The sequence below is a fragment of the Polyodon spathula genome, chromosome 3, assembly GCF_017654505.1.
Source record: "Polyodon spathula isolate WHYD16114869_AA chromosome 3, ASM1765450v1, whole genome shotgun sequence".
NCBI lineage: Eukaryota > Metazoa > Chordata > Actinopteri > Acipenseriformes > Polyodontidae > Polyodon > Polyodon spathula.
In genome coordinates this window covers 7,538,125-7,562,902 of record NC_054536.1, presented here as the reverse complement: position 1 = coordinate 7,562,902, position 24,778 = coordinate 7,538,125, and the positions used below count along the sequence as shown (strand labels likewise).

At 36.1% G+C, this 24,778-nt stretch overlaps 1 protein-coding gene across 4 annotated transcripts; it reads right to left on the bottom strand.

The window, feature by feature from the left end:
* Nucleotides 1–499: 499 nt before the first annotated feature.
* Nucleotides 500–21,594, bottom strand: LOC121311796 (homeobox protein Mohawk-like). 4 transcript variants are annotated; one of them, XM_041244002.1, is made up of 7 exons: nucleotides 21,260–21,594; nucleotides 18,579–18,840; nucleotides 16,499–16,658; nucleotides 13,898–14,051; nucleotides 12,976–13,308; nucleotides 2,454–2,487; nucleotides 500–2,330 (listed from the first exon to the last, which is right to left on the bottom strand). In XM_041244002.1, exons 2-7 carry the CDS (start codon nucleotides 18,746–18,748, stop codon nucleotides 2,144–2,146), a joined length of 1,038 nt encoding a protein of 345 aa, XP_041099936.1. In that variant the 5' UTR covers nucleotides 18,749–18,840; nucleotides 21,260–21,594; the 3' UTR covers nucleotides 500–2,143. The 4 variants fall into 4 exon arrangements, with proteins under 4 accessions (XP_041099936.1, XP_041099935.1, XP_041099937.1 ...); XM_041244001.1 differs by lacking the exon at nucleotides 21,260–21,594 and adding an exon at nucleotides 20,066–20,155; XM_041244003.1 differs by lacking the exon at nucleotides 21,260–21,594 and adding an exon at nucleotides 20,001–20,135 and having other exon boundaries at nucleotides 500–2,327.
* Nucleotides 21,595–24,778: the final 3,184 nt, after the last annotated feature.

The following is a 24,778-nucleotide window of genomic DNA, read 5'->3' as shown; positions in this document are numbered from 1 at the left end:
CTGTATTGATTTTTGGATCAAAAATGGTTTCACCTCCAGGAGAATCTATTAGGAGCGTCTACACATACATGGAATACATCACCATGCCAACTCCCAAAACACATCAAGTCCATCCTCGGGATGCTCATGGAAAACATTGCATTTATCTTATCTTAGCTATTGTTAATATAACTAAGCGTTTACCTTAACAACCAATCAGAAGTCTCCATTGCTGTAGGATATGTCATGATACACTACAGCTTTTGATTGAAATTGTTTTATATGTTCTTTATAAAGTTATGGTGTATAATAGCAATGACCCTTTATATCCTTGACCTACAGGCGAGGCTGATGTTACAAACTTAAATGTGTGAAAACTAAAGATAGTGAAATTTTACAAGATTGTGAAACTGCTGGCTGGTTGGGTCCATGACAAGAACACAGATTGTGACAAAAGTGGAACAAACACCAACAGAAAAAAAAAAAAAAACAACTCTAAAGACAGCAACTGTTTCTCATATTGTTTATTCATCTTTCAGAGAAGTTTGTTCGTTTTTTTAAGTCTTTTAATTAAAGCCTTTCAAACATTATATTGCAAAAGTATGTATTTGATCATAGGACAAAAATCCAGCCTCAAATATGCTTTAAATTCATATAATTTAACAAAAATAAAAACAAAACTATTTTCTTCAGTTTTACACATCATAATAATTTATAAAAAAAAGTATGACAAAAGTAATTGCTATAGTCTTTAACTATAAAACAGCATTTCTGCAGAAAACAGTACCCAACTTGTAAAAAAAAAAAAAAAAAAAGGATAATAATTATATTTTTGGAATGTTAAGACATAAGCAACAGTTATTCTGTCGAACAGAAACATTTGTTCATACAGTTGTATTCGATGTTCTTTCTTACTGATAATAAAATACAAATTTATTGCAACAATGGATATAGCACATGTACATACTCCATATGAAAATCATTCCCATTGTTTAAAAGCATAACAATACAGAAATCATGGTACGAAAAGATTCTGTACAAAAAACAAAACAACAAACAACACTAGAACAAACATTGAGTTGCTTGCTAAAATATAGACAATACGGGTAAGTCAAGATACATCATGAGTAACCGTATATATGAGAAGTCCTCGGTTACGTGTAAACAACAAAATCGAAATGTCAGACTGGTTCGGAAATAAAAATAATGTGTGGTGTGCAAAGTGTAACTTTTGCTTATTTAAAAAAAAAGAAGCAAATTGTCTATTGCTTGTAGATTAGCTTTCACTGGAAACCTAAACTGAGAAAGCTTTCTAACTGTGTGGGTGTCTTGGACTGGAGTATGTTTCACCAAGGTCAACAGCAATTAGAAGCAGCAATTAATTCATAATAATCTGCACATGAGACAACACAAGCTGCTGCTTGTTTAGGTGGTGGAACATTTATGCCTCACTTTAGCTGAGCTAACTTACCAATTCGTTCACAGTTCATTGTTTTCATTAAGTAGGTCATTATTTTTCACGGAGACACAACAGTATCGCAAATACAGCCACAACGAAGTAGCAGACAAAACATCTCTGATGCCAGTTCAGCAATCCAGAATCAGACTTTACACAGCTGAGATTACATTATTGTTAATAAAAGCTACAGAAGTCATCTCGGGTTAGTTTTCCCCTACAGATAGGCAACTGGCAACTGAAACTAACTGCTCTTTGTGACTTTTCAGCATTCTGGACTGCATCAAACCTACAAGTAGTTTAATTATACAGAAGGCTTTACCTTCAAGTAGACTTTTAAATAACTGCATATTTAGAAAAATCACATTCGCTAAGATCCAATACTGTCTCGTAATGGCACATTATCATCATGCCTAAGCATCAGAACTCTTCATTTAATAAGGCACTGCCGCTCCCTGCAATAGGTAGGGTACTAAAGGCAATTTAAAATAACTTAACATTATCACTGACGTGTGTGTCGTTATCAACAGCAATAAAATCTATTGTACTTGCAAGAACAAAAAGCTATACTTTATACCCTAAACATATAATATTAAAGTACATTGATTTGGTCTGTAATAGTTTTTTAATTTTTTTTTTTTTTATGGTCCCACAATAGTGAAAGTTCTAATGGAATGTTGCATAGATCGATTCTATTCTATTTGTTGTTTAGAATGTCTGTGCCAGGGGCACTTTGACTGTCTTTATTTCAGATATATGGGAGGATTTCTGGATAATACAGCTGGTTGTCCCAGATACTTTGTCCTTCCCTTGTGCCAGGTTTGTCAAGGCCATGGCTGCGTTGATTTCTCTCCAGTAGGTCTCATCTTTGCACGTTCCCCTTTCCTTTGTTCTACTGGAATTAAACAAAATCATTTTGAGGCTTCATCCTTAGATATTGAGGTGAATTCAACTTTATAAAAAGAAAATAAAAAAGCAGTGTAGGATAACATTGCAGGAATCTGTAAAATATACTCACTTGTCACATTTACTTGTTCCATGTTCCACAGTCTCTGAAAGCACAGCAGCACAAGTTAATTTTAAATGTACAAAGGTCAATTAATTACAGAAAACTTCAACATATAAAGTATACAGTCCATGCTCTATTATTATACAGAAGAATATGTTTTATTGTTTTTTCTTTTCTGAAATTTTTTTAAAAAATCATTTTTTAAATAGTATAATCTACATGTTGAAACAATATTGGTGTCATTTATTTTTTAAACCTTTTGTTTCCACTTTGAATGCATATTCCTATTTGGATTCTGACAGCAGCAAGAGTTAATCTACAGTATGGTTTAAAATAGTGCTTTGTCCTTTCCAGCTCAAAAAGCCAGATGGGGTTTAATAGTGGAGCAAAGAGCCGTGGCTTTGCCAGCACACAAAGTCGATTCGAACTTGCTGTGTTGCCAAACTGGAGAGATTTCTAAGCCTAAACTATCAATACTTTCAAAGACATCACTGGTGATCATGACACTAGCTTGGCAACAGCGAGACGAGTTCATGCAATTTTCGGCACACCCTTCATATAATTCTTTTTTAGAAATGTAAAGACAGTGCTGGTCCAAAGGGCACCAAAGTTAACACGCAGGTTGCTACAGTACAGTTGTAAGAGCCATTGCACACACAAATGGCAGCCCGGTCCTAGTAAACTAATGCACTGCAGCACCAGTGTGTTATGTTATAAGGAACACTGTGCAGTATTTGTTCAAAATGAATTGTGTGGCATTGCTTTTAGAGCTGTGGTCTGCTATTGTGCTGCTAGGGGTATTTCCCATTGGTATTATAACCGAAACCCAATACTATTTTACTATTCGTAAATAAAGAGTACGTCTTTAGAAAAAAAAGAAAGGTACAAAAAAAAAACAACACAGAAATGTAATGTTTCTTTTTAAACATTAAAGAAGAAAAACAATGAAAATGCAGCTTTTCGAGCAAATTATAAGCCTTATTAACTACTCAACAGTAGACCACAGGGGTAATGATTAAAATAAATGACCATGGAGAAAGGCTGCTTTTAATTACTGCTATTCGATACATTCTTCAAATAAAACAAAACAATACTCATTTAAAATGAAATGAAAAGGGTGATATTCCCAAGAGCCTAGAAACATGCAACTATGAAAAATAGTAGGTAACCTACTGCTGTTTTCATTGTAGTAGCCACACTCCAGGAAGCGCAGTAAAAGAACAAAGAAAAAACATGCAGAACACTCTGAACGCCTCCACTGTGAATCCACTATACACATTTTCAATTAGCAACAGTGTGCATGCTCATTTTCTGGGTTTATTAGTTTCTCCAGTCATATACACTATAGAGCTACTGTACAGAAATGGAATTGAATACAATGGTACTCTTCTACATTTTATAGTTATCACTAAGTGCTGTGAACAGTATGGTGGCTATCAGTAAGTATGCATCTCATTAGGAATATATGTGACTTTTATTAGAAAGTATGTAGTATAGACCACAGTTAAAACTGCCACTGTGTTTGTATGTAGGAGGAATGTGTTTCTAACTGTTGTGAAGAGTTACGTTTCAAGCCAGGTTAACGTGTTCCCAGTCTAGGCTGTATAATACTGTAAAGTACTGGTTTCCATGCCACTCTGCCTCTGCTGTACCTATTCAATCCAGGGGGGGTTTAGTTATCTGAATTGACCTTTACTTCCTTTCATTGCAGTGATTGGACCACAATCCTATGCTTTAATGGTTAGTCTAATGCAGATGACATCATTTCCTATGACTTCATATTCTTTTAATCAAAATTGCTAAATTAAAAGAGGTATGGTAAAAAAAAAAAGTTTACAAATAAAATGAGATTAAGTCTCAGATACACTTTTAGTAATTAACTTGGAATGCATCTGAATAAATGACCTTTCTTTTAAAACAATGTGATCCTCAAAGGTTTTTGCATACAGAACAATACATTAGTGTGCTGGGTGCACAGCACCTGTTTCCAGAAGGTATGCAGCACAGGTGCACTGTTAGTTTAACTGAGCTTTTCTTCCATTCAGTGAAGCTTACAATTTGCCTTAGATTGCCTTTTGTCTTGAGGCGAAGGTTTTGACCATTGCTGTGTGCTTTCATGACAGCACCCATGTGTTCCAGTTCTTTACAGGCCCTTTACAAGCTCAAAGGGCTTGAGTTGCATCACCGTGCTCCTGAGCCTCGCCGCTCTTTATAAGCCTGTGCTGTGCAGGAGTGAATGTCGATCCCTGGTACAGCTTGCTTTTCTTTTGTTACAACAGGTATTCTCTTTAATCCAGTATTGCTAACTATGGCACCAACGCAAGGCATACACAAACCTCTGTTTAAGCCCAGGGCAGTTTGCAGCATAGTTAATCAATATAATTTGAAGTCTGAATATGAACTTAACATATGTGGGGTTTTCAAAAACATTTTTTAAAGGGGGGTGGGGGTGGTAGCAAACGTTCTATTGTAGCAGATGTTTAAATAATATGCCCTATTGTGTTAAAAAAAAAAAGGTTTAGCCAACTACAGAGTTCAATTCTTTTTGGATAAATTAAGTTATTGGCAGCATGAGCTACTATGTTTTGCCAAGGAAAAAAAAATCTTTATCCGGTAATTAAAAGGAGATTTTGAATTCATTTAGGGATTTGAAAACAATTTCAATTACAGACAAAAAGGATATTCAATATACAGTGCATCATATACCACTATATCATAACCTGTACTGTATATACAGGGACTAATGAAACATATGTTAATCTACGAAAAAGGGATAAACCACAATTGGCCAAAACTGGATATTTTGTAAAGAATTTGACAGTACAAAGGAATCCAGGTGGACTGCAGCAGCAATGACTTGTTTTAATGGGTAATTCTGGGAAAACCACTAAAAAGTGGATGATTCCCCAGTGCTGTAAAACGCTATTGTGACTTATCTCAGCAGGGTAAAGCTGGATCAAAACTGTTATTCCATAAAACATAATAACATCCATGAACATATCACTTGAGCACTGTGAACTCATCTGGTTATAAAAGATCCTTTGCCATGCCCACAAGTGCTCGAAAGAGCTGCTGCAAACCCCATTTCTGCAATGAGAAGCTATGTGTTACAACACTGCTTATAGCCTGTAACCTACTCAGAAGATATACCACTGTGTGTTATTCAGCTTTGGTTCAAAATTCTTTAGACTGATAATTCACATTTAGCAAACTTAAAGCAATGTAGACCATATTCACTGCAACAATAAAAGGGGCTAGTGTACGTCTATATTCTTCTGAAATGCAATTATCTGGGTGTGATGCTTCAATCAGTAAGAAAGATTCATGTTTACTTCCCTTCTGTTGTTGCCACGTTCCTATTGTGTGTGGCTGTGTCGTTCTATTAATAACTCCCCAGTAATGTTGTTGAAGCTGACACCCTGGGATCCTTCAAGAAGCTGCTTGATGAGCTTCTGGGATTAATAACCTACTAACAACCAAACGAATGGTCTCCTCTCGTTTGTAAACTTTCTTATGTTCTTATATCTCCCCTCCCATTTTGAGCAACCTAAATTCTTAGGTATTGTTTGATTTGCTGCTAGAGGAACCGCAAGCTAGAAATCTGTAATAGAGGAATACACTGAAAGACATGAGGTGAGATCTGTCCTCTGAAACTCGCACCAACACTGCCTGTTCCTACTCTTTGATGGTGTCTGCAACGTTGTCACCTGACTGGGTGACTGCAGAAGATAATTTCAAATCTGCGCTCCTAGAACTGGAAGTCTAGAAAAAGGTTCCCAAGAAATGTATTGAACATACTGTATTAGTGAGTTGCAGGCATTAAAGTAAATATCATTGGTGATTGGTGAATGAAAGTTCTGAGGTTTCAAAATGCTGAAGTGATACAACTAAAAATAATCTGCACAGCCCTGCGTGTACAAGGAATAGGGATGCAGTTAAACATGGTGTACATTAAAATAAAGTAGTTTATATTGCTTTTTTTCTTTGTGTAAACTGATTCACATATACAGTGGGAACAGCTGAGTTTTAATGATTACCGATGTGTTTATTTGCATTTCTTTGTATGCTCGACTCGTTGTTAGTAATCTGTTTTTAAAAGATATAGCTCATTAAAGTTTTACACCTTTCCTTGTTGCTGGCAGGCGGTAATAAACATTATTATTTTCTTCAGCGAGGCAGGCAGCCTCAGAGATTAGTGTGACGCTGGGTTATAAAATGGTTACAGCAGATGGTTGGCCAGGATACAGTTATCACAAGACTGGAAGACTTTGGCCACGGTCGGGTAAGATTGTTTATGTGTTATACGGTTAGTGAAAGGTTTTCATATATATAATTTATACAGAGTCATCCAGAAGGATTTGGAACAGCCATAAATTGTCTGGGACACATAGGCATCATAAAGACGTCTTCAGTTAACTGCCCTACAGAATTAAAGCACAGAGATATTAGGTTTCAAACAGACATATAGTACAGTCACCCAAGGCCAACCCTACTGAGCTCTACAGTCCAAAGAGTATATATATATATATATATATATATATATATATATATATATATATATATATTTTTATATATTATTATTTTTTTTTTAATTTTTTTTTTTTTAGCAATATTAACTAAAACAAATTGGCTTTTAGCAATATTACTAAAACAAATTGAAACCGAGTCAGTTCATTGTTTAAATCAATGAAAGACCAGCACAGGTACGTAGGTGTGTGACACTTTGTATTGGCTTTCAGAGGCCTCTGCATAACACATGTCTGTCTGATATTCATGTACCTTATATAACTTTACATGGATGCAGCCATATTAATAACTGTTACTTTGTGGTTTAGCTAAATGTGCTCCCAATTTGCCTACTTTGAAACTGACTCATAAAATGATTTTAGCAACTTGATATATTTGTGACCATTTACAGCAATTGCCAAGCTACTAACAACAACGGAATAAGTTTCTCCATCCCATCTGAACCACATTTCTAAAACCCACTCCAGGTTTATGATCACAGACCGCAGCATTTGCATCTGAAGGAATATGTAAGTTGACTTAACCTCAGACAGTTTACAATATAACAAGCAGAAAATAGATTCTGTATTATGGGAAGTTTGAATTTAAAGACTGTGTAAACACAAGTTGCTAGGCTGTAAAGTGATGTCTGGACGAAAATAGTCTTTCTGGGGTTAAAACCAAAATTGCATGTTAGCTGTAGCCTGCAGTTCACACAGCTCCATTATGCTGTAATTGTGTGCCGTGACCCTGAAACACAAGAACAACCCAGCAATGTCCAGACAAACACCAGTGGGCTTTGCAGCTGTTTATAAAAATAAAAAACACTTGAAATACAGACCTTCAGTTATTAATCAAACACAACTGCCTTGATATTTGATTTATAACCACAAGCGAGTGTGTGTATGTGTTTTTTTTTGTTTGTTTTTTGTTTTTTTATAGTAATTTTTGGGACTATTTTAATTACAGAATGATGTACATTGTCTTTAAGGACCCCTTTTCAACTTATATTTTCTTTTAATAACAAGTAACATTAGTACAGGGTAACATAATTATATGACAGATATCCAAAGACATTTTAAATTTATGGACGGAAACATTGAAAAGACTTTCGTCTAAAGCATGTGCCTCATGAGAATAAAACAAAACCTTTTCCTGAAGCAGCTGTGTTTTCCCTGCGTGCATAAAAACTACAACGTGTTTTTTTTTTTACTGTTATGAAATTATGTGTGTTGATTTGAATGGACTTGTACAATATAAACAGCACACACTTGATCACAAACATACAGAGTCCCCATAATCTTGTAAAGATTGAGTCATTGAGCCATACGGACAAACATGATCAGTACATAAGGTTCCTCGTTGTAAATAAGAAACATCATATATTTAAAGTACTTAAAGGAAAAATATAATACAGAAAACGTTATATACAGTAACGTATTACTAACATCGCTATTGCTTGAGCGCATTGCATCAAAAAAAATACTTACTAAATCAAAAATTAGAACAAAAAAAGTGAAATTGTGATCATACTGGTAAATAAACCTGCCTTTCATGCTTTTGATTTCATCTGATATTTCTCTATGTAAAAGAACGTGGTGATCATTAAGCACTTTTTTCCCCCGTCTGTTAAGCGATCTTCAGTTTTTCTCCATCCTTTAAAGAACTATTTATTTCATGCTGTATTTTCTTTCCCACAGTTTTTGCAAGAACAGCGTCATTTCAAAGCCTGTTCAGCTCTGCGTTGCATGAGCACAGACAAAAGGCCTTGGGTAAACACTGAGAATTTTATAATGTCCCTAGGTCCCCTCCGCCATGACTTGGTTGCCGTAGATACAAAAATATGTTCAAACGTGTTCCGTGGCTACCTCTAATCATGCCAAGAGTGGCTTCTCAGTTGAAATGATTTGAATCCGTTCACTGGGTTAAATGTTTAAAATGTGATCTCAATGCACTGCGACACCACTCTCAACTAAATTGCAGTAAGTGCAGTAAGTTACTGGCTGACATAATGTTGTCATTGGAATCCCTTTGGAAGTTTGTTTTTCCAAACTGTACTGAGCCATGTCATGGCAGGGCAACAGTGTTTAGAATCCCAGTGAAAGTGGATTGCTGGGAGAGTCCTCTTGTCATATATTGTAATCTGACAGACCCTTGACACCTGGTACAAAAACAGCTACCTGTAATACTTCTCTTTTAGATAAAGGAGCAACCCACAGTGACGACCTGACGTGTAGAAATCAGCCCACGGAGATGCCTTCTGACAGACAGTTCAGTGCTGTTTAACAGTGGCTGTGCAAATGCTTGCCTTTGCAGCATGACTCATTTAATTAAAAACAGATTCCAGTGATGATCGAAAACAATCATCCTAAAAGTTGCATCACAACACTGGTATGATTTTTTTCCCTCTTGTATCCTACTTAGTTCTGCTTTATTTAGTTTCTCCACTTGACAGTGCCTGTTTTAGATCATATATAACAATAATTTACCACAGATACATATTACGCAAACATTTGGACTTGGTTAGTATAGTTTCTGGAATTGCTTTTTTTTCTCTCATCCTTATTTTGTACTAGTGGAAAATAAAACAAAACAAAAAAAACCATAACATGCCCCTATTTGGGATTCATAGAAGCGTCCATTTGGAACACACCACGTTCATTTCATCACCTGGGGCTGAACTTATTCGAGAGATAAACAAAAGTTATTTTTTGGGGGGGTTGGTAAGTTCACTGGCAGCTAGTAAACATTGAAATGTCCTTCAAATAAAAATAAACAGATGCATGTGTCTGCAGGCCAGACAAAACATCAGAAGCAGTAATAGCACATTTAATCGGCACACAGCAGCAATGTTACATGTACTATTAGTGTTCAGAATAACTGAAATAGATGCTCCCAAGCCTAGTGAAGTACACAGTAACAGTATCCCCTATATGTGTGCTGCACCAGCTGTACTCTGGAGTGGATTAGGTTTGATTTGGGTTATAATTTTTCACTTAGAAAGAGATGTATGCACTTTCAAAATGCTGTACAATTCTCCAATATGAAATAACTGTCTGGCACTTTCTGTGACCCACTTTGAACAGCTCTTACAAGCCTCTGTTGCCTATTAAAATATTACGATACCACTGTTTTTATTCTGCTTTTTCTAATTCAGATGAGTGTTCTTTTTTTGTGTGCCCCAAGCCTTACGCTTTTCATAAGAAATATTTTTAAATCTTAGTAATATTCTTCTAAATGTACTCACATCTGCTCTTACTCCTAAGTGAAGAACTTTTGAAAATCTCACTCTGTAAGTATTTTCGTTACAGATTTCTACTGTGTATACCTCTGCATTTATCTGAATGTAATAGGACAGCACAGGAATGGTTAAAGTCCTGATTTGCCACTATAAAAGCATGGCATTCTTGCTATGTTCAATAAGAACTTACGTGCTATATTTGATATGAATACTAATCTTTTCCTTAATCAGTATTGTTGAAAATTATTTCATATATTGTGATCTTCATCAGCGTATCAAATAACTGTATAAGGTTTAGGGTAAAAAAACAAACACATCGCAGGAGATTCCTGGCATTTAATATCCCATTAAATGGTAATTTGGCATGAAGCCCTGGCATGTGCAGTGGAATTATCCAACTCCTTGTTTTCTATGAAAATCCCAACAGGACTTTTTATTTTCCGCTGGAATTTCAAAGAGAATCCAAAGCCACCGTGTCCGTCCACGTGTCTAATTTCACTCGAAGTTTGACAGTGCATTTATTACATGTATTATATTACAGGGTCCAATTGCTATTAGTTACCCATTGTTCTAGTAACGTACATTTTAACCATTGTGATGCCGGGATTTTAGAACCCAGTTTTATTTGTGGGGAGGGGGGCGCCAGAATAGCAATGAAATCCCTAAGCTTTGACAAAAAAATGATAAACACCTGTAATTTGTTGCACATATGCATATGACTAATTATATTGTTGTGTAAATGGCCTTGCTGATGTGCATTCTGTTGTAATTCAGTTCAGTCATGAAGTGCAAGACTGACAGGTTATTCCATCTTCAAAACTGCCCAATTTTCTGATGTTTCACACAGGACAGTTTAGGATCTTCTGGAGAGACTTATTCTGGTTATAACTTCATCTTGACCTCTATCCTAGAGTTATTTGTTATTGTACGTTTTACCCGTATGGATGGATGATTCGTTACAACTCTAATAACCTGTGAACCACGCATAGGCTGATTTGAAAATGTGTACTCTGCCTTCATTAATGATGGGTGGATGAAACATGCAGAGTGCTACAACAAATCCTTCCTAAAGAACAACAAAAACACCCACATGTTATATCTGAGCATTACACATCTCTGAGCATAATCAGAGTGTTGGGCAAATCCCCTTCTAGTTTATAACAGCAAGATATTAACAAATAGCTTACCCATACCCCTTGAAGAAAAAGTATAATTCAGGGATGGAGCAATCTGCTATGCAATGGGAGTTTGCACAGCAGATTGATATGACTATGCAATGGGAGTTTGCACAGCAGATTGATATGACTATGCATTGGGAGTTTGCAAAGCAGATTGATATGACTATGCAATGGGAGTTTGCACAGCAGATTGATATGACTATGCAATGGGAGTTTGCACAGCAGATTGATATGACTATGCAATGGGAGTTTGCACAGCAGATTGATATGACTATGCAATGGGAGTTTGCACAGCAGATTGATATGACTATGCAATGGGAGTTTGCACAGCAGATTGATATGACTATGCAATGGGAGTTTGCACAGCAGATTGATATGACTATGCAATGGGAGTTTGCACAGCAGATTGATATGACTATGCAATGGGAGTTTGCACAGCAGATTGATATGACTATGCAATGGGAGTTTGCACAGCAGATTGATATGACTATGCAATGGGAGTTTGCACAGCAGATTGATATGACTATGCAATGGGAGTTTGCACAGCAGATTGATATGACTATGCAATGGGAGTTTGCACAGCAGATTGATATGACTATGCAATGGGAGTTTGCACAGCAGATTGATATGACTATGCAATGGGAGTTTGCACAGCAGATTGATATGACTATGCAATGGGAGTTTGCACAGCAGATTGATATGACTATGCAATGGGAGTTTGCACAGCAGATTGATATGACTATGCAATGGGAGTTTGCACAGCAGATTGATATGACTATGCAATGGGAGTTTGCACAGCAGATTGATATGACTATGCAATGGGAGTTTGCACAGCAGATTGATATGACTATGCAATGGGAGTTTGCACAGCAGATTGATATGACTATGCAATGGGAGTTTGCACAGCAGATTGATATGACTATGCAATGGGAGTTTGCACAGCAGATTGATATGACTATGCAATGGGAGTTTGCACAGCAGATTGATATGACTATGCAATGGGAGTTTGCACAGCAGATTGATATGACTATGCAATGGGAGTTTGCACAGCAGATTGATATGACTATGCAATGGGAGTTTGCACAGCAGATTGATATGACTATGCAATGGCAGTTTGCACAGCAGATTGATATGACTATGCAATGGGAGTTTGCACAGCAGATTGATATGACTATGCAGTGGGAGTTTGCACAGCAGATTGATATGACTATGCAGTGGTAGTTTGCACAGCAGATTGATATGACTATGCAATGGGAGTTTGCACAACAGATTGATATGACTATGCAATGGGAGTTTGCACAGCAGATTGATATGACTATGCAATGGGAGTTTGCACAGCAGATTGATATGACTTTGCAATGGGAGTTTGCACAGCAGATTGATATGACTATGCAATGGGAGTTTGCATAGCAGATTGATATGACTATGCAATGGGAGTTTGCATAGCAGATTGCTCCATCCCTGAATTATTCTGTTAGCTTGTGGTACCACCTTATATAATGAACGGGTTCTTCTGAACTCAAGCATACTGACATTGCCGAATACAGTTTTAATATCAGAAGATACTAATCGAACCAAATAATGAACAACAACAACCAATACTTACCAGCACGATAAACAAAATTTGCCTCCGCTTCTGAACAGGATGGCGAAAGCAGTTCTTCATCGTATTCGTTGGAGCTGAAAGACCCTGAATGGTTTCTTTTGCGTGAGTGTGTGATCGCTGCAGTGGAAGCCATGACATGGTGCAGAGAGTCATTGAGGTACCGGTGCAATAAACTGCTCTTGTATTTGGGTGGCGACACGTAATCCTCATTCATAGAAGAGTCTGCTCTCAATCCAGCGCTCACAACCGCGCCTTCCTTTTTGATAACGCTCTGATAAATGGGCTTATTAAATTCACTTGCGTTCGCTTGATTCCTTGGTGGATGCTCTCCGTCTACGAGATTGAATAAGAACAGGTGTCAGTTGCTATAACAGTTTCTGTTTTAAAGGGCAACACATGGCTTTATGGTGTCTTTGTGCGGAAAATGTTATCAGTATAAGAAGAATACCATATTAAAATAGGCAACGATAAAGACTTCTTGTTGAAACATTTGTCTGCTCGAATTAATATTTGTCTGTATTTCTTTAAAAAACAAACAAACTGAAATTCAACTGAATTAAAGCTCCTTGGAAACCAAGCACTGAGGTGTACATGCCATTGTTTTACTTGTATACTTTTTAAATATACAGTATATACGGCTTGATTATCAATGCTTGGTAACTTTTTATTGCCTCTTCTAGAATCAATTCTGAAATAATAAAGACATTTACATTAACAAAGTGGTTAGTGTTAACATAGGTAGCTTCCCACATAACGGGGTCAGTTGTAACAACCTGCTCAGCAGCAGATCTTAACAATGCTGCCCTACAACTTCGTCTTTTCACGCATTTACCAGGGACCTTCCCTGCTAGTACCCCTCATTGTCACAATCAAGATTCCCAAACAGGTTACAAAAACAAAACTAAAATGAAACTGCATGTACCTTCTGAACACGTGTCATCGCTGCTCACGCTAAGCCTCTCAGCATTCCCCTGGACATATTTATTGTATAATTTTATACGTAAAGCCCAGCTTAGGTCAGGTTGTCTTACAGTATTTTTCAGTCTCCGTCTTGCATTTGCAAACCAGTTTGATACCTGTAAAATAAAATGGATTCATATACATTCCACAGCCTTTTGCTTTCTAAATAAAACCTAAATCTAAACCAAACGCGATAAAAAAATTAAAAACGTAGCCAGTAGTTTCAGGGATGCCAAATTGAGTACACGAAAGGGAATACAATGAGAATAAAATAGCAGGGATTTCCAATTCCTCTGATTAAATGCATTACGAACATGGCCACCCATTTTCAAAGTTAACAGTCTTGCACATTCAGAGGGTACCTCTTATTTCCACTTAACTAGGCTGCACTGCAAGCCACTGTATTTCCAGTGCCTAGTTCCTGAGTTGTTCTGTGCTTACTTAGGTACAGAATGTCAAGTACCATGAAAGACAAGTTAGAAAAAAAAAAAGCTGAGCTAAGCATACGTTTATGGCACACGTCTCCTTTGCTGTGTCCTGTTATTTAGTTTGTACAGACGTTGCATTTCTCACCCCAATCAATTTACTGCTTTGTACATGCAACCCCATAAAGGGTCATGAAAACTCTCCTGTTTAATAGCTGGTAGCCCACATTCATGGTTTTGAATAATTACAGATTGTACACTCAATGCCACACTTCTACTTTTCTGAACTAATCCCATAGTATTTAATGCAATATTATTTCTGAGAGGTGAATACATATATAGACACACGTATAATGATCCAAATTGGTGACATAGTAAGCAGGAATGGGAGTTGAAGGGCTATTATAACTGCACACAATCACTTTAGTGAAGGTAAAGCTGCATTAAAGATGGTAATTGCAGCCAAATAAATACTGCTGTACATTTGCAGTTTATGGTGTGAAATTAATAATGCACACTAAAGAAACGGATTTGCACTTCTTTTATTTTCTTTATAACTGAGTTAACTGTAAATGAAACACTGAGATGAAGAACCACACACAGGCACGCACTTTGTTTGTTGTCAAAAGATTTGCATCAACTAGAATTTCAGGATTGAGACATAATCACAAAAAAGGACTACATGAACATAATTTCAATCTTTTTACTTAACAACATGTAATCAAAGACAGTACGAAATGATATTGCAAAAGCCTTCCAGAAGCCATAATAATAGTACAATATTTCATGTTAGATTTCGAAATGTCACATTTTTCCATTTTTGTCAGTTTTTTTTTTTGTTAAGTATATGAAAAACTACAATGTGGTATGTAATTCAATAAGTTAACATTATTCAGTAGGTTTTATTCAACTTTATGAAGCAAAATTAGTTAATTCTATAGGGTGATGTAAAACTTGTGGCCATAGCTGTGTGTGTGTGTGTGTGTGTGTGTGTGTATATATATATATATATATATATATATATATATATATATATATATATATATATATATATATATATATATATACTTATATACACTTTGGACAGCATGTTGTCATTTTAAATGATGACTAGATATCCAGGACACTACTGAGCACCCAGAACATCAAGGGCCATGCAAAAGATTGTTTCGCACTGATCAATCAAATCATGCACAGACAAAACAGAGCACTCTGGAAACCAGATTCAGTGAAAGCCTTGAAAATAAATCTGCTGTACATCTATTGAAATCCTCTCTTGTTCCTATTAGTTATTATCTGAATTGCAATCCATTCCATCCCTAGTAAGCGCAGTGAGTGCTGTACAGTACAGGTACAGAGTGCTGTGATCTGATTGCTGTTAGAGTCCTACAGTGCGCAATACAGTAAGTTCTGCCAGTGGCAGTCCTGGGTTATTACTAATGGACAGGATTGCACCTACAGGAAAAGAAACACAGACGATCAGTGAGAGACACAGAGGCACACTCTTACTGGAGATCGACATGCTAAAGTGTGGTAGATGCATAGAAAGGGCTACGGATAACTTTTACAGGGGTAGCGCTGGCTGTTAAACTACTGCGCTCACACATCCTGAATCGGATATTTAGCACAATGGAACATACTCAGTGTTCATTTCAAACTCGCTCTTACATCTCAAGGGTGATCTCCTATGTATGTGTGAAATCAAGAAATAAGCAAACCAGTGGCTATAAATCAATATAGGACACCTGAACAAATATCAGCTCTATAGTGTATTTACCAACGTTGGACAACATGTTTGAAAAGAGAAATACATATCCAATTACATTGTTTTACTCAACTCCGATGAGTTTGTTATATACTATGTGTATTTTAAATAATAATAATAATAATAATAATAATAATAATAATAATAATAATAATAATAATAATTGATGTTTCTAATTAGGCTAATGTGATTTACGACATTAAGAAACAAATTACTTTATAAGACTTTCACTGATATATTAGACTTCTGCTAAACGTTACATTCTTAAATTACATTTCCTTTTCAACAGTGAATAACCATTTATAGCTATTTTTTGTTCAAGGAATTGCTCCCGATTCTGTAGCGCGTATGCCACACACTGTATGGACCCTACCTGAACTAACGTCATCTGAGAGCCGAGTGCCAGCAGGATTTTCTCTGTTTTCGTGGGGTAGGGATTGTCTCTGTGTTTGTAAAGCCACTGTTTCAGAGGGCGGGCCATGTCTTGCAGAGCTTGGCGTTTGTGTCTCACCTTCCCTCCGTTCTGACGGGACCTAGAGATTGAATATACAAGAAACCACGTCAAGCGTTCTCATTACACCACTTTTTAGGGGCATTTTGCTTGTTTACTTTTATTGTAAAAATTACGAAATGCGAAGCTGCCACGTATGTTTTAGAAAAATATATATATCAATACGAAATCCCAGGGTTACGCTGCCAATCCTTTTTTTTTTAAATTGAAAATGCAGCTGCCACCGTCTGATAGTTAAGTTATTAAAAAAAGTAATCTAAGTAATTTACAATAGTTATAAAAATAATCATTTCCAATCTGCTGCTGTGTAAACTACCATTAGAAAGTTTTTTTTTACCACACTGAGCTGTGATTTCTAAGACTTTTGACATACCCAGCTATTAAATGTCCTTTATTATTAGTATTATTATTATTATATTTATTATATGTATTACTATAATAATATTACACACAACTTGCTTGCAAAATAAATATTACACACAACTTGTCTTGCAAAATAAATGCCACTAATGCAGATTAAAAACACGGTTGCTGTAAAGTTAGTTACTGTAGTATTCTACATTGTAGTAAAGTTACATCGCCGATGTGTTTGCTGATCTGCATACCTAGCCCTCGTTTTTTTTTTTTTTTTTTTTTTTTTTGTAAAAATAAAACATACATTCTAATAAAAATAAATAAATAAATAAATAAAAATCAACGCCCTTTGTCGTTATCGCTATTGATTTCACAATGTAGATCTTAATATTACTGTCCTCTGGTGTGGTACTGTACTAGTGAAGACAACGCCTTCTCTTCGCCAGTAGATGTCAGTGTAATGCTGTTTAAAGCGAACTTTTATCTTCCCTGCGACTTCTTGCAGATGTATTTTCGTCTAACCTCTGGTCTGCCCGAAGTTCATGTTCTACGAATATTTTCCTTGTAATACAGATCTGAATGAGCAACCGAATGAGCATTTAAATCCCTGTACAAGATTCTGTCGACACACACACGCCATGTGTTTTATGAAATGTTCCCTATAGCTGTGACAGTCCCAGGGAAGCTGCAGCTTGCAGTCAATATGTTTTCCTTTAGTGTCACTTTACACGCAATCCAGTAAAATAACTCCAAACCCACACCTCTGCGATGGAAAAACATATTTACTTAGGCTGACCAACTTCACACAGCATAAAAACTAGGTGTGTTATTGGTTTAAATAGCAGCTGATTCCAATGAACTACTGCACTGCATTGTACCATGCTGTGCCTTACTGCACTGTACTGTATCCAAGCTGTCCTTAACAATGTAAACACCTCACAGTTAATGGGGGATTGTTACCGCTTTTCATTACGCTGTCAAAACTAACACATGGTCTGACATCTTTTTTTAATCTTCAACCACAGTCAAAAGAAGAATATCTATTTCACTGTGGAGCACACATACAGGTAACGTTATGTCTACAGTTTTAGACGTGGTTTTGAACAGCCTACATTTCAAAGAGCTACTGACAGGACTTCTCAATATGCGCCACAGAGCAGATTTATTATCTATCGGTAAGGAAATATTATTTTTGAAGGAAATTAAAGGAACTTTCAATAAACTACAGACGAATGTATGTAAGATAGATGGATCAGCTTTTACTCTGTGCAAAGTCTGCAACTTTTTTAATGCAAACTATAGTGGGCTCTGTTCGTAAAGCTTTAACTCTTGCGCTATTATTTGATTGATTACAGATATTTGGTTATTCAGGAACATTGCTGTTGGTTAATTTAATGCATGCAAAGCTCATCAATAGTCTTTGTGAATCACAAAACTGCAACAATAAAGAAACCACGCCGTTCAATTAATGCTGTGTGTTATTTATAAAGGGTTCGAAGCATTTTATACACTTTGAGACAGAGGCGATGAGAGCACTTGAGCATAATCTACCTCGACATATCTTGCCTGTAAACGATAAAGCACCTACCCCGATCTCCTGTGCCTGGCACTGTCTTTAGACTGGCTGTTCGGAATCATCATGTCAGGATGTTGCCCATCAATAACTTCTATGTAGTTTCTACTGCTCCTCTCCACTTCCTTGGCCTTTTCCTCAAAAATCACCTGGCCGCTCAGTTTGTTAAATACAATGGTGTTCATCTTTGCTGTAGTATTTCCGTCCACGACTTTGCTCAATAGAAATCTTCTTGATGTTTTCAACTGGATTATAAAACACTGTCCCGGTTACTTTACTGTGGCAAAAAAAAAAGGAATACAGTAATATTAAAACAAACAAAAATAAATAAATAAATAAATAAAGACAATTTTGAATGCAATGTCTATGTAACGTGCCACAATACAAAATCTTTTCAGACTGAATACATAATGAATATAATAATGAAATCATCAGTCGGATAATGCAGTCTAATCAAACACATAAAGGATTTAGATTAATCTATAAATTAATTTATGATGTAATCGCCTCTTTTCTTAATTAAATTTCTAGCGGGTGTTAAAACACAGAAAACATTTCACGTAAAAAGCTCACCCACAATTTGTGTCTTTTCAATGAATTACTTAAGGTTCCATGTGTTGTAATTTGTTATAGTTAACACTGAGTTATAAAAATCTTTATTTTATTAGATCGATTTTAATGTAAAAATAGCATCAATACTATCTCTCTCTCTCTCTCCTCTCTCTCTCCTCTCTCCATCTCCTCCTCTCTCCTCATCTCTCGCTCCTCATCTCTCCTCGCTCTCTCTAGATCGAGATATATATATATAATATATATATATATATATATATTATATATATTGATATATATTTTTTTAGGAAAAGTTTTTTAAACTAGATTATATTTTTTCCCGTTAAAAACAAAAGAAGAAAATAAAAACGTTTATTCTTGGAGCTGTTTCTGTAAGGTTGATACTCACTAGCATTGCCATTTTTCCCTAGCTGGTTGCGTGTTTGTTTATTCTAATATTTCGCAGACCGTTATTGCAGGAGCACGCGCATACAGAAGCATGCCATTAACCGAAAGGAGCGCAATCCGCGCAGCGGGACTGTTAAAAGCCAGCTTTGCATATTCATTCAGTTAGTTTGTATTGCAATACAGAAATGTTCTTTTAACGATCCAGATGTTAGATGTTATTCAAAACACACTGGCACTCCAAAATACAGTATGTTAGAATCTTTTACGTAGATGTACTTAAACCTACCATTCTGTTTAATTCTGTTTATATATATATATAGATAGATATATTATAATATATATATAGATATATATTCTTAATAGATATATATAATGTTTGTAAAAATTAAATGATCTTAGTCTCTTTTCAACATTTAACCTACAGGTCCATAAGGCTACTTTTCATGAACGGCGTTAGCAGTATATACAATAAAGCAATACCTCGCAAGCAGCCCTCCTGTGTTTGTGAAGAATCCTGTTTTCCCTGTTTCCCATTCCCAACTCACATGTTCCCCGTTCTTAGATCCCGAGCTCAAACCACACGAACCGCGGCCGCCTCTCTGCTTTATTCACCCGTCCTGGGATGTCGGGCCTGGGAACATGCATACACTACCCTTCTCATGTTTCCTAGCAAAGCGGTCCATTCCGCGAACATAAAGATGATGCTGTATTCATGTTCCAGGGCGCAATTGAGGGGAGGCTACTGGATTACAGCACTCCAGTGTTCCTTGTTATTTTAGATCTGGGACCGCTTCCAGAAGCCCGTCAGTAGGGTATGCATGGCAGCACCGTGGTTTGACAGCCTCGGAGCTCTGCACCTCATTGAAACTTATTTAGGGTACCAGTGGACAACATGGCAATTCAAAAGGAGTGCTACTGCATAGGCTATAGTCTGTACAGCACATAAAAACAGTGTATTTAATATATCAACACGGGTACTTTTTTTAATATATTCACATTATTTATAAATGGTCATTATAAAAATAAAGAATACATCAAAAGTAAACTATAGATTTAAGTTTTTCTTTTTTAATAAAAAGGGATATGGAATTAGAGCATTTTAACATTTAGCAAACATATTTAAATGCATAACAAAAAAAAAAAAGAAACATATGTATTGATATTAGGCTAGCTATTGTAAGTTCACATTTCTGCAAGGGTAATAGTCTGCGGTTATACCGGCTTTTCTAAATAATGTTTAATGATAAATATTTGTAAATACAATTCTCCCAATGCTATATATTGAACCATAGAGTTATAAATGCTTTGGCCTGGATAATGTTCGAGGAGAACACCAGTCACATGCGACAAATGTAGGGAGACAAACCACATTACTTGCAGAAAGAAAGAAAGAAAGAAAGAAAGAAAGAAAGAAAGAAAGAAAGAAAGAAAGAAAGAATAGCGTGATACATGGATCTTCCAAAAAATAATCTGGTTTACCAAAATAAGCCCATGGCATCCATATCAATTGTCGGTACCGCGCTGCTCTAAACAGCAGCGATACAGCGGGGTGTGTAAAATTACGTTTTAATTGTAACTTTTTAATAGGACCTATTTCTTTAGATTTTTTTTTTTTTAGCCAAGACTAGAAAAGGGCAATCTATTACATATACGAAGCTACTACTACTACTACTAATAATAATAATAATAAATAATAATAATAATAATAATAATAATAATAATAATAATCATCATCTTACCTGCGCTCTGCTCTCTGTATGCGTGCTGTCACGTGTGTTTCCCGAACTGCCACCTTGTCCCTTTTCTCTTCACGCTGATGATATGAAGGTTAAGCTGTCTTTAATCACACCGGCACCAGTTCTGGCATTTGTCCTGCAGAATTCTTGTGGGGTAACAAAGATCCAGATAAGAACGAAAGCGCAAACTGTAGAAAGTGTTTTAAACCGAGAACAAGGGGGTTATTTCAATCGGTTACCTTTAATAAAGACTCGCTGCTCTGGTGCACAAACAGAAAGATAAATATTGCGACACTATTGGAAACAACACATAATGTAAAGAGCGATATGCCTACTGCTGCAAACGTCTCTGCGGAGCACCAGCCCTCTGCTTTATTAATTATAGTTTCCACTCAAAACCTTAGTGCGTTTTATGAAACACTGAATCTGTAGTCTGCGGTATTTTTAAAGCAAAAGGATGTGTTAATGCAGGTCCATGAAAATGGATGCATCGCTTCTTTGAATGAGGTAAGTGTGCAATAGCATAGACACATTCTGAAAATATTCAAAAAAGTTGCATGGCTGCATTTATTGACCACTGCAAGATATGGATTTCAAATGATATGTTGCAGACATGGTCCGCGTAGGAAAGTTTTGGAGGGGCGTTTTCAGAGCATCAGGCATCATTCTCTCTCGCTTTTTTTTCTTTCTGTTAGTGCGTGATTGTGCATCATTGCCTTCGCAAAATATGCAATAATTTCCTGATGTGTGTTAACAATAATATAACTGATACAGCCTGGTTGAATTTCAGTCGTCATGCCGCTCATAAAGGCGCTGTGTGGGATGCCATGCTTTTCATTGACACGTCGTATGCGATTCTCTGTATGGTGTCAGTAGAAATAGAATCAGGAGAACTCGTTACTGTTTATGAACTAGTACTTTGGTAAAACAAAAGATGCAGTAACTCACGTATAGCCTAGTGTAATGACTATTGGACATGTCAAGAAAATTGCATATTATTTTTGATAACCTAAATAATTCCCTGTTGCGTGAGCTGTGACTACTGTGTGTAAATAGTGAGCACATGTGCATTATAATTTATTATCACAACTGCTGTGTAAATAATATGAAAATGGACCAATATACACAGAAATGCTGTGCAGATTGTATGATTCCTCCCTATTTACAACACTGATTTCAACGCAACACCTGAGTTATTTAATTTTATTACCCCAACCCTACACCCAATTAAAAATAACTAATTAAATAAATAAACCTTAAAGTTATTACCGGCAGACCGATTTTGGTACAGACTTATTTATATCGGTGTAAATAACAGAGGAATTGCACACAATAGCATCGTTTTGAGTATCACATCTGCACCAACCCAGAGGGACTATATATATATATATATATATATATATATATATATATATATATATATATATATATGTGTGTGTGTGTGTGTGTGTGTGTGTGTGTGTATGTATGTATGTGTGTGTGTGTGTGTATATATATATATATATATATATATATATATATATATATATATATATATATATATTTTAAATAGGGTGGCCTACTATACATTAGTAGGTTAATTAGTATATATTATAAAATATATAATATAAAGTTGCACATGACACGGGAGGTTGGAAAACGGTTACCTTTGTATAAGGATACACTGTTGTTGGAGATGTCGTCTTCTCTAGAATTGTTTTGTTTAATTCTAATGTATTTTTCAGTATTTTTTGCATCCTTCAGATCAGAGACTGTTTTACAGTAACAGTTACTGTAACTACCTTAATTCTGTTACCGATCCACATCCACGAGGAAGAGCTCTCGCGCGCTACTCCTGGTAATGTGCACTGTGCCCTCCTTTCAGTCAACAGGCTAATAATGAATTCCTCACAAAATAGCTTACCATATGTTTTATTATAAGACACTCCATAAAATCAGTACAAAAACAGATACAGTTGTGAGAAGAAAACTGACTCTGACAGTGTTTTTTTTTTTTTTTTAAACACATGCCTGCTGTAAATTATTGAGTGTCTTGTTTTAAGGTAGCAACAGCATTACAAATGGCTAACAACCAAATACATGCAGTCCTGCAAAGATTTACTTATTGGCAAGCCAGACTTAAAACTATATATAGCAGGCAGCTAGGAGACGACCTGAAATGTTACTCCTGGAACCTGCCCCGTCCCCCTCCTTTTCTTAAATGCTTATACACTAGTTAAGCATGTATTCTTAGTAATGTTACTTATTTGAATCAGTGCTAATCCAGCAAGTAAATATATGTTCCATATATGGTCCATATCTTGAAAAGAGAATAATCTATTGTAGTGTGCATCTATCCTCATTGTATAGCCTACTGTACATGCCCTCTTTAAATAATTCACGAGTGGATCTCCACCCTTTCTTACTCATCTTCAGATAATATTTTGAGAGTGACAGTTTGCATGACTACAAGTTCATTTTTCACTGTCCTGTCATTATATCTGTACATTTCTGCACTGTATATTGCATTTCAAATGGGGATAACCAATGCTTTTGAATAATATTCTTACCACTTCATAGCTTTATTAACCTTATTTCTAAACGCCCTGTTTTGGTGCTCAGTATATTGTGTTTTGTCACATAACTATTTCAAATACAATTCTGTTCATTCATCTAGGTACCATTGTTGCTGGTCTTGTGGTATGATTAAAGTATAACACATTAAGTTATAAGTTACCAGGAAACAGCAACCACTTTTCAAATAGAGTGTTATATTGTCATACATGCACCTGCAAGTATAAGTAGCATTGAACAGAACACTAGATTTTAAAATGTGGTGCATCAGAAGTCTACAGATAAAAGTCTGTTGTTGATCTCTTAAGACTGTTTCTTGACCAACTGTACTTTTACAACTGCATGTCCCTAAACAATTACTGTATGCTGAATCTTCTAGTTGATAAGTTGTTTAATATAACTAACAGTCGTGTCCTTCTTTCAACTTGAAACAAGGATTTGTGGTGTCTGTTCTGATTGTTATGTATAAACAACACTCCTCCATTTTTTATTTTTATTATCAAATTGTATAGTTAAGACACTGGAGCCTTGTCAGTTTTTATTTTTCCTTCCCTGATCAATGTTATTGTGCTGTCAGGTAGACTAGAACCTGTTTTATCAGGACCAGCATTAGGTATCAGACATGGGAGGATTGAAAAGGAGAATATGTGGTTCTAAACCTTATACAATTTAACCAATCTTAATGACACTTCAAAAACTGTGAAATAAAAAGTCTCTGAAGCATTCCTCAGCTGCTTTTGAAAGAGCTGTAGATTCTGCTTCTTCACACAATTGTCCTCCTACAGAAGAGCTCTCAGACTGGAAGAGCAGATGAGACAAGGCTTCAGACTGGAAGAGCAGATGAGACAAGGTCTTCAGACTGGAAGAGCAGATGAGACGAGGTCTTCAGACTGGAAGAGCAGATGAGACAAGGTGAGACAAGGTCTTCAGACTGGAAGAGCAGATGAGACGAGGTCTTCAGACTGGAAG

Coding starts and splice junctions, on each gene's coding strand:
- LOC121311796 (XM_041244002.1), bottom strand. CDS start 18,748: ATGAACACCATTGTATTTAACAAACTGAGCGGCCAGGTGATTTTTGAG. Junction 16,659..18,578: donor GCCAGGCACAGGAGATCGGG/GTAGGTGCTTTA, acceptor TTCAATCTCTAG/GTCCCGTCAGAACGGAGGGA. Junction 14,052..16,498: donor CTCAGATGACGTTAGTTCAG/GTAGGGTCCATA, acceptor TTTATTTTACAG/GTATCAAACTGGTTTGCAAA.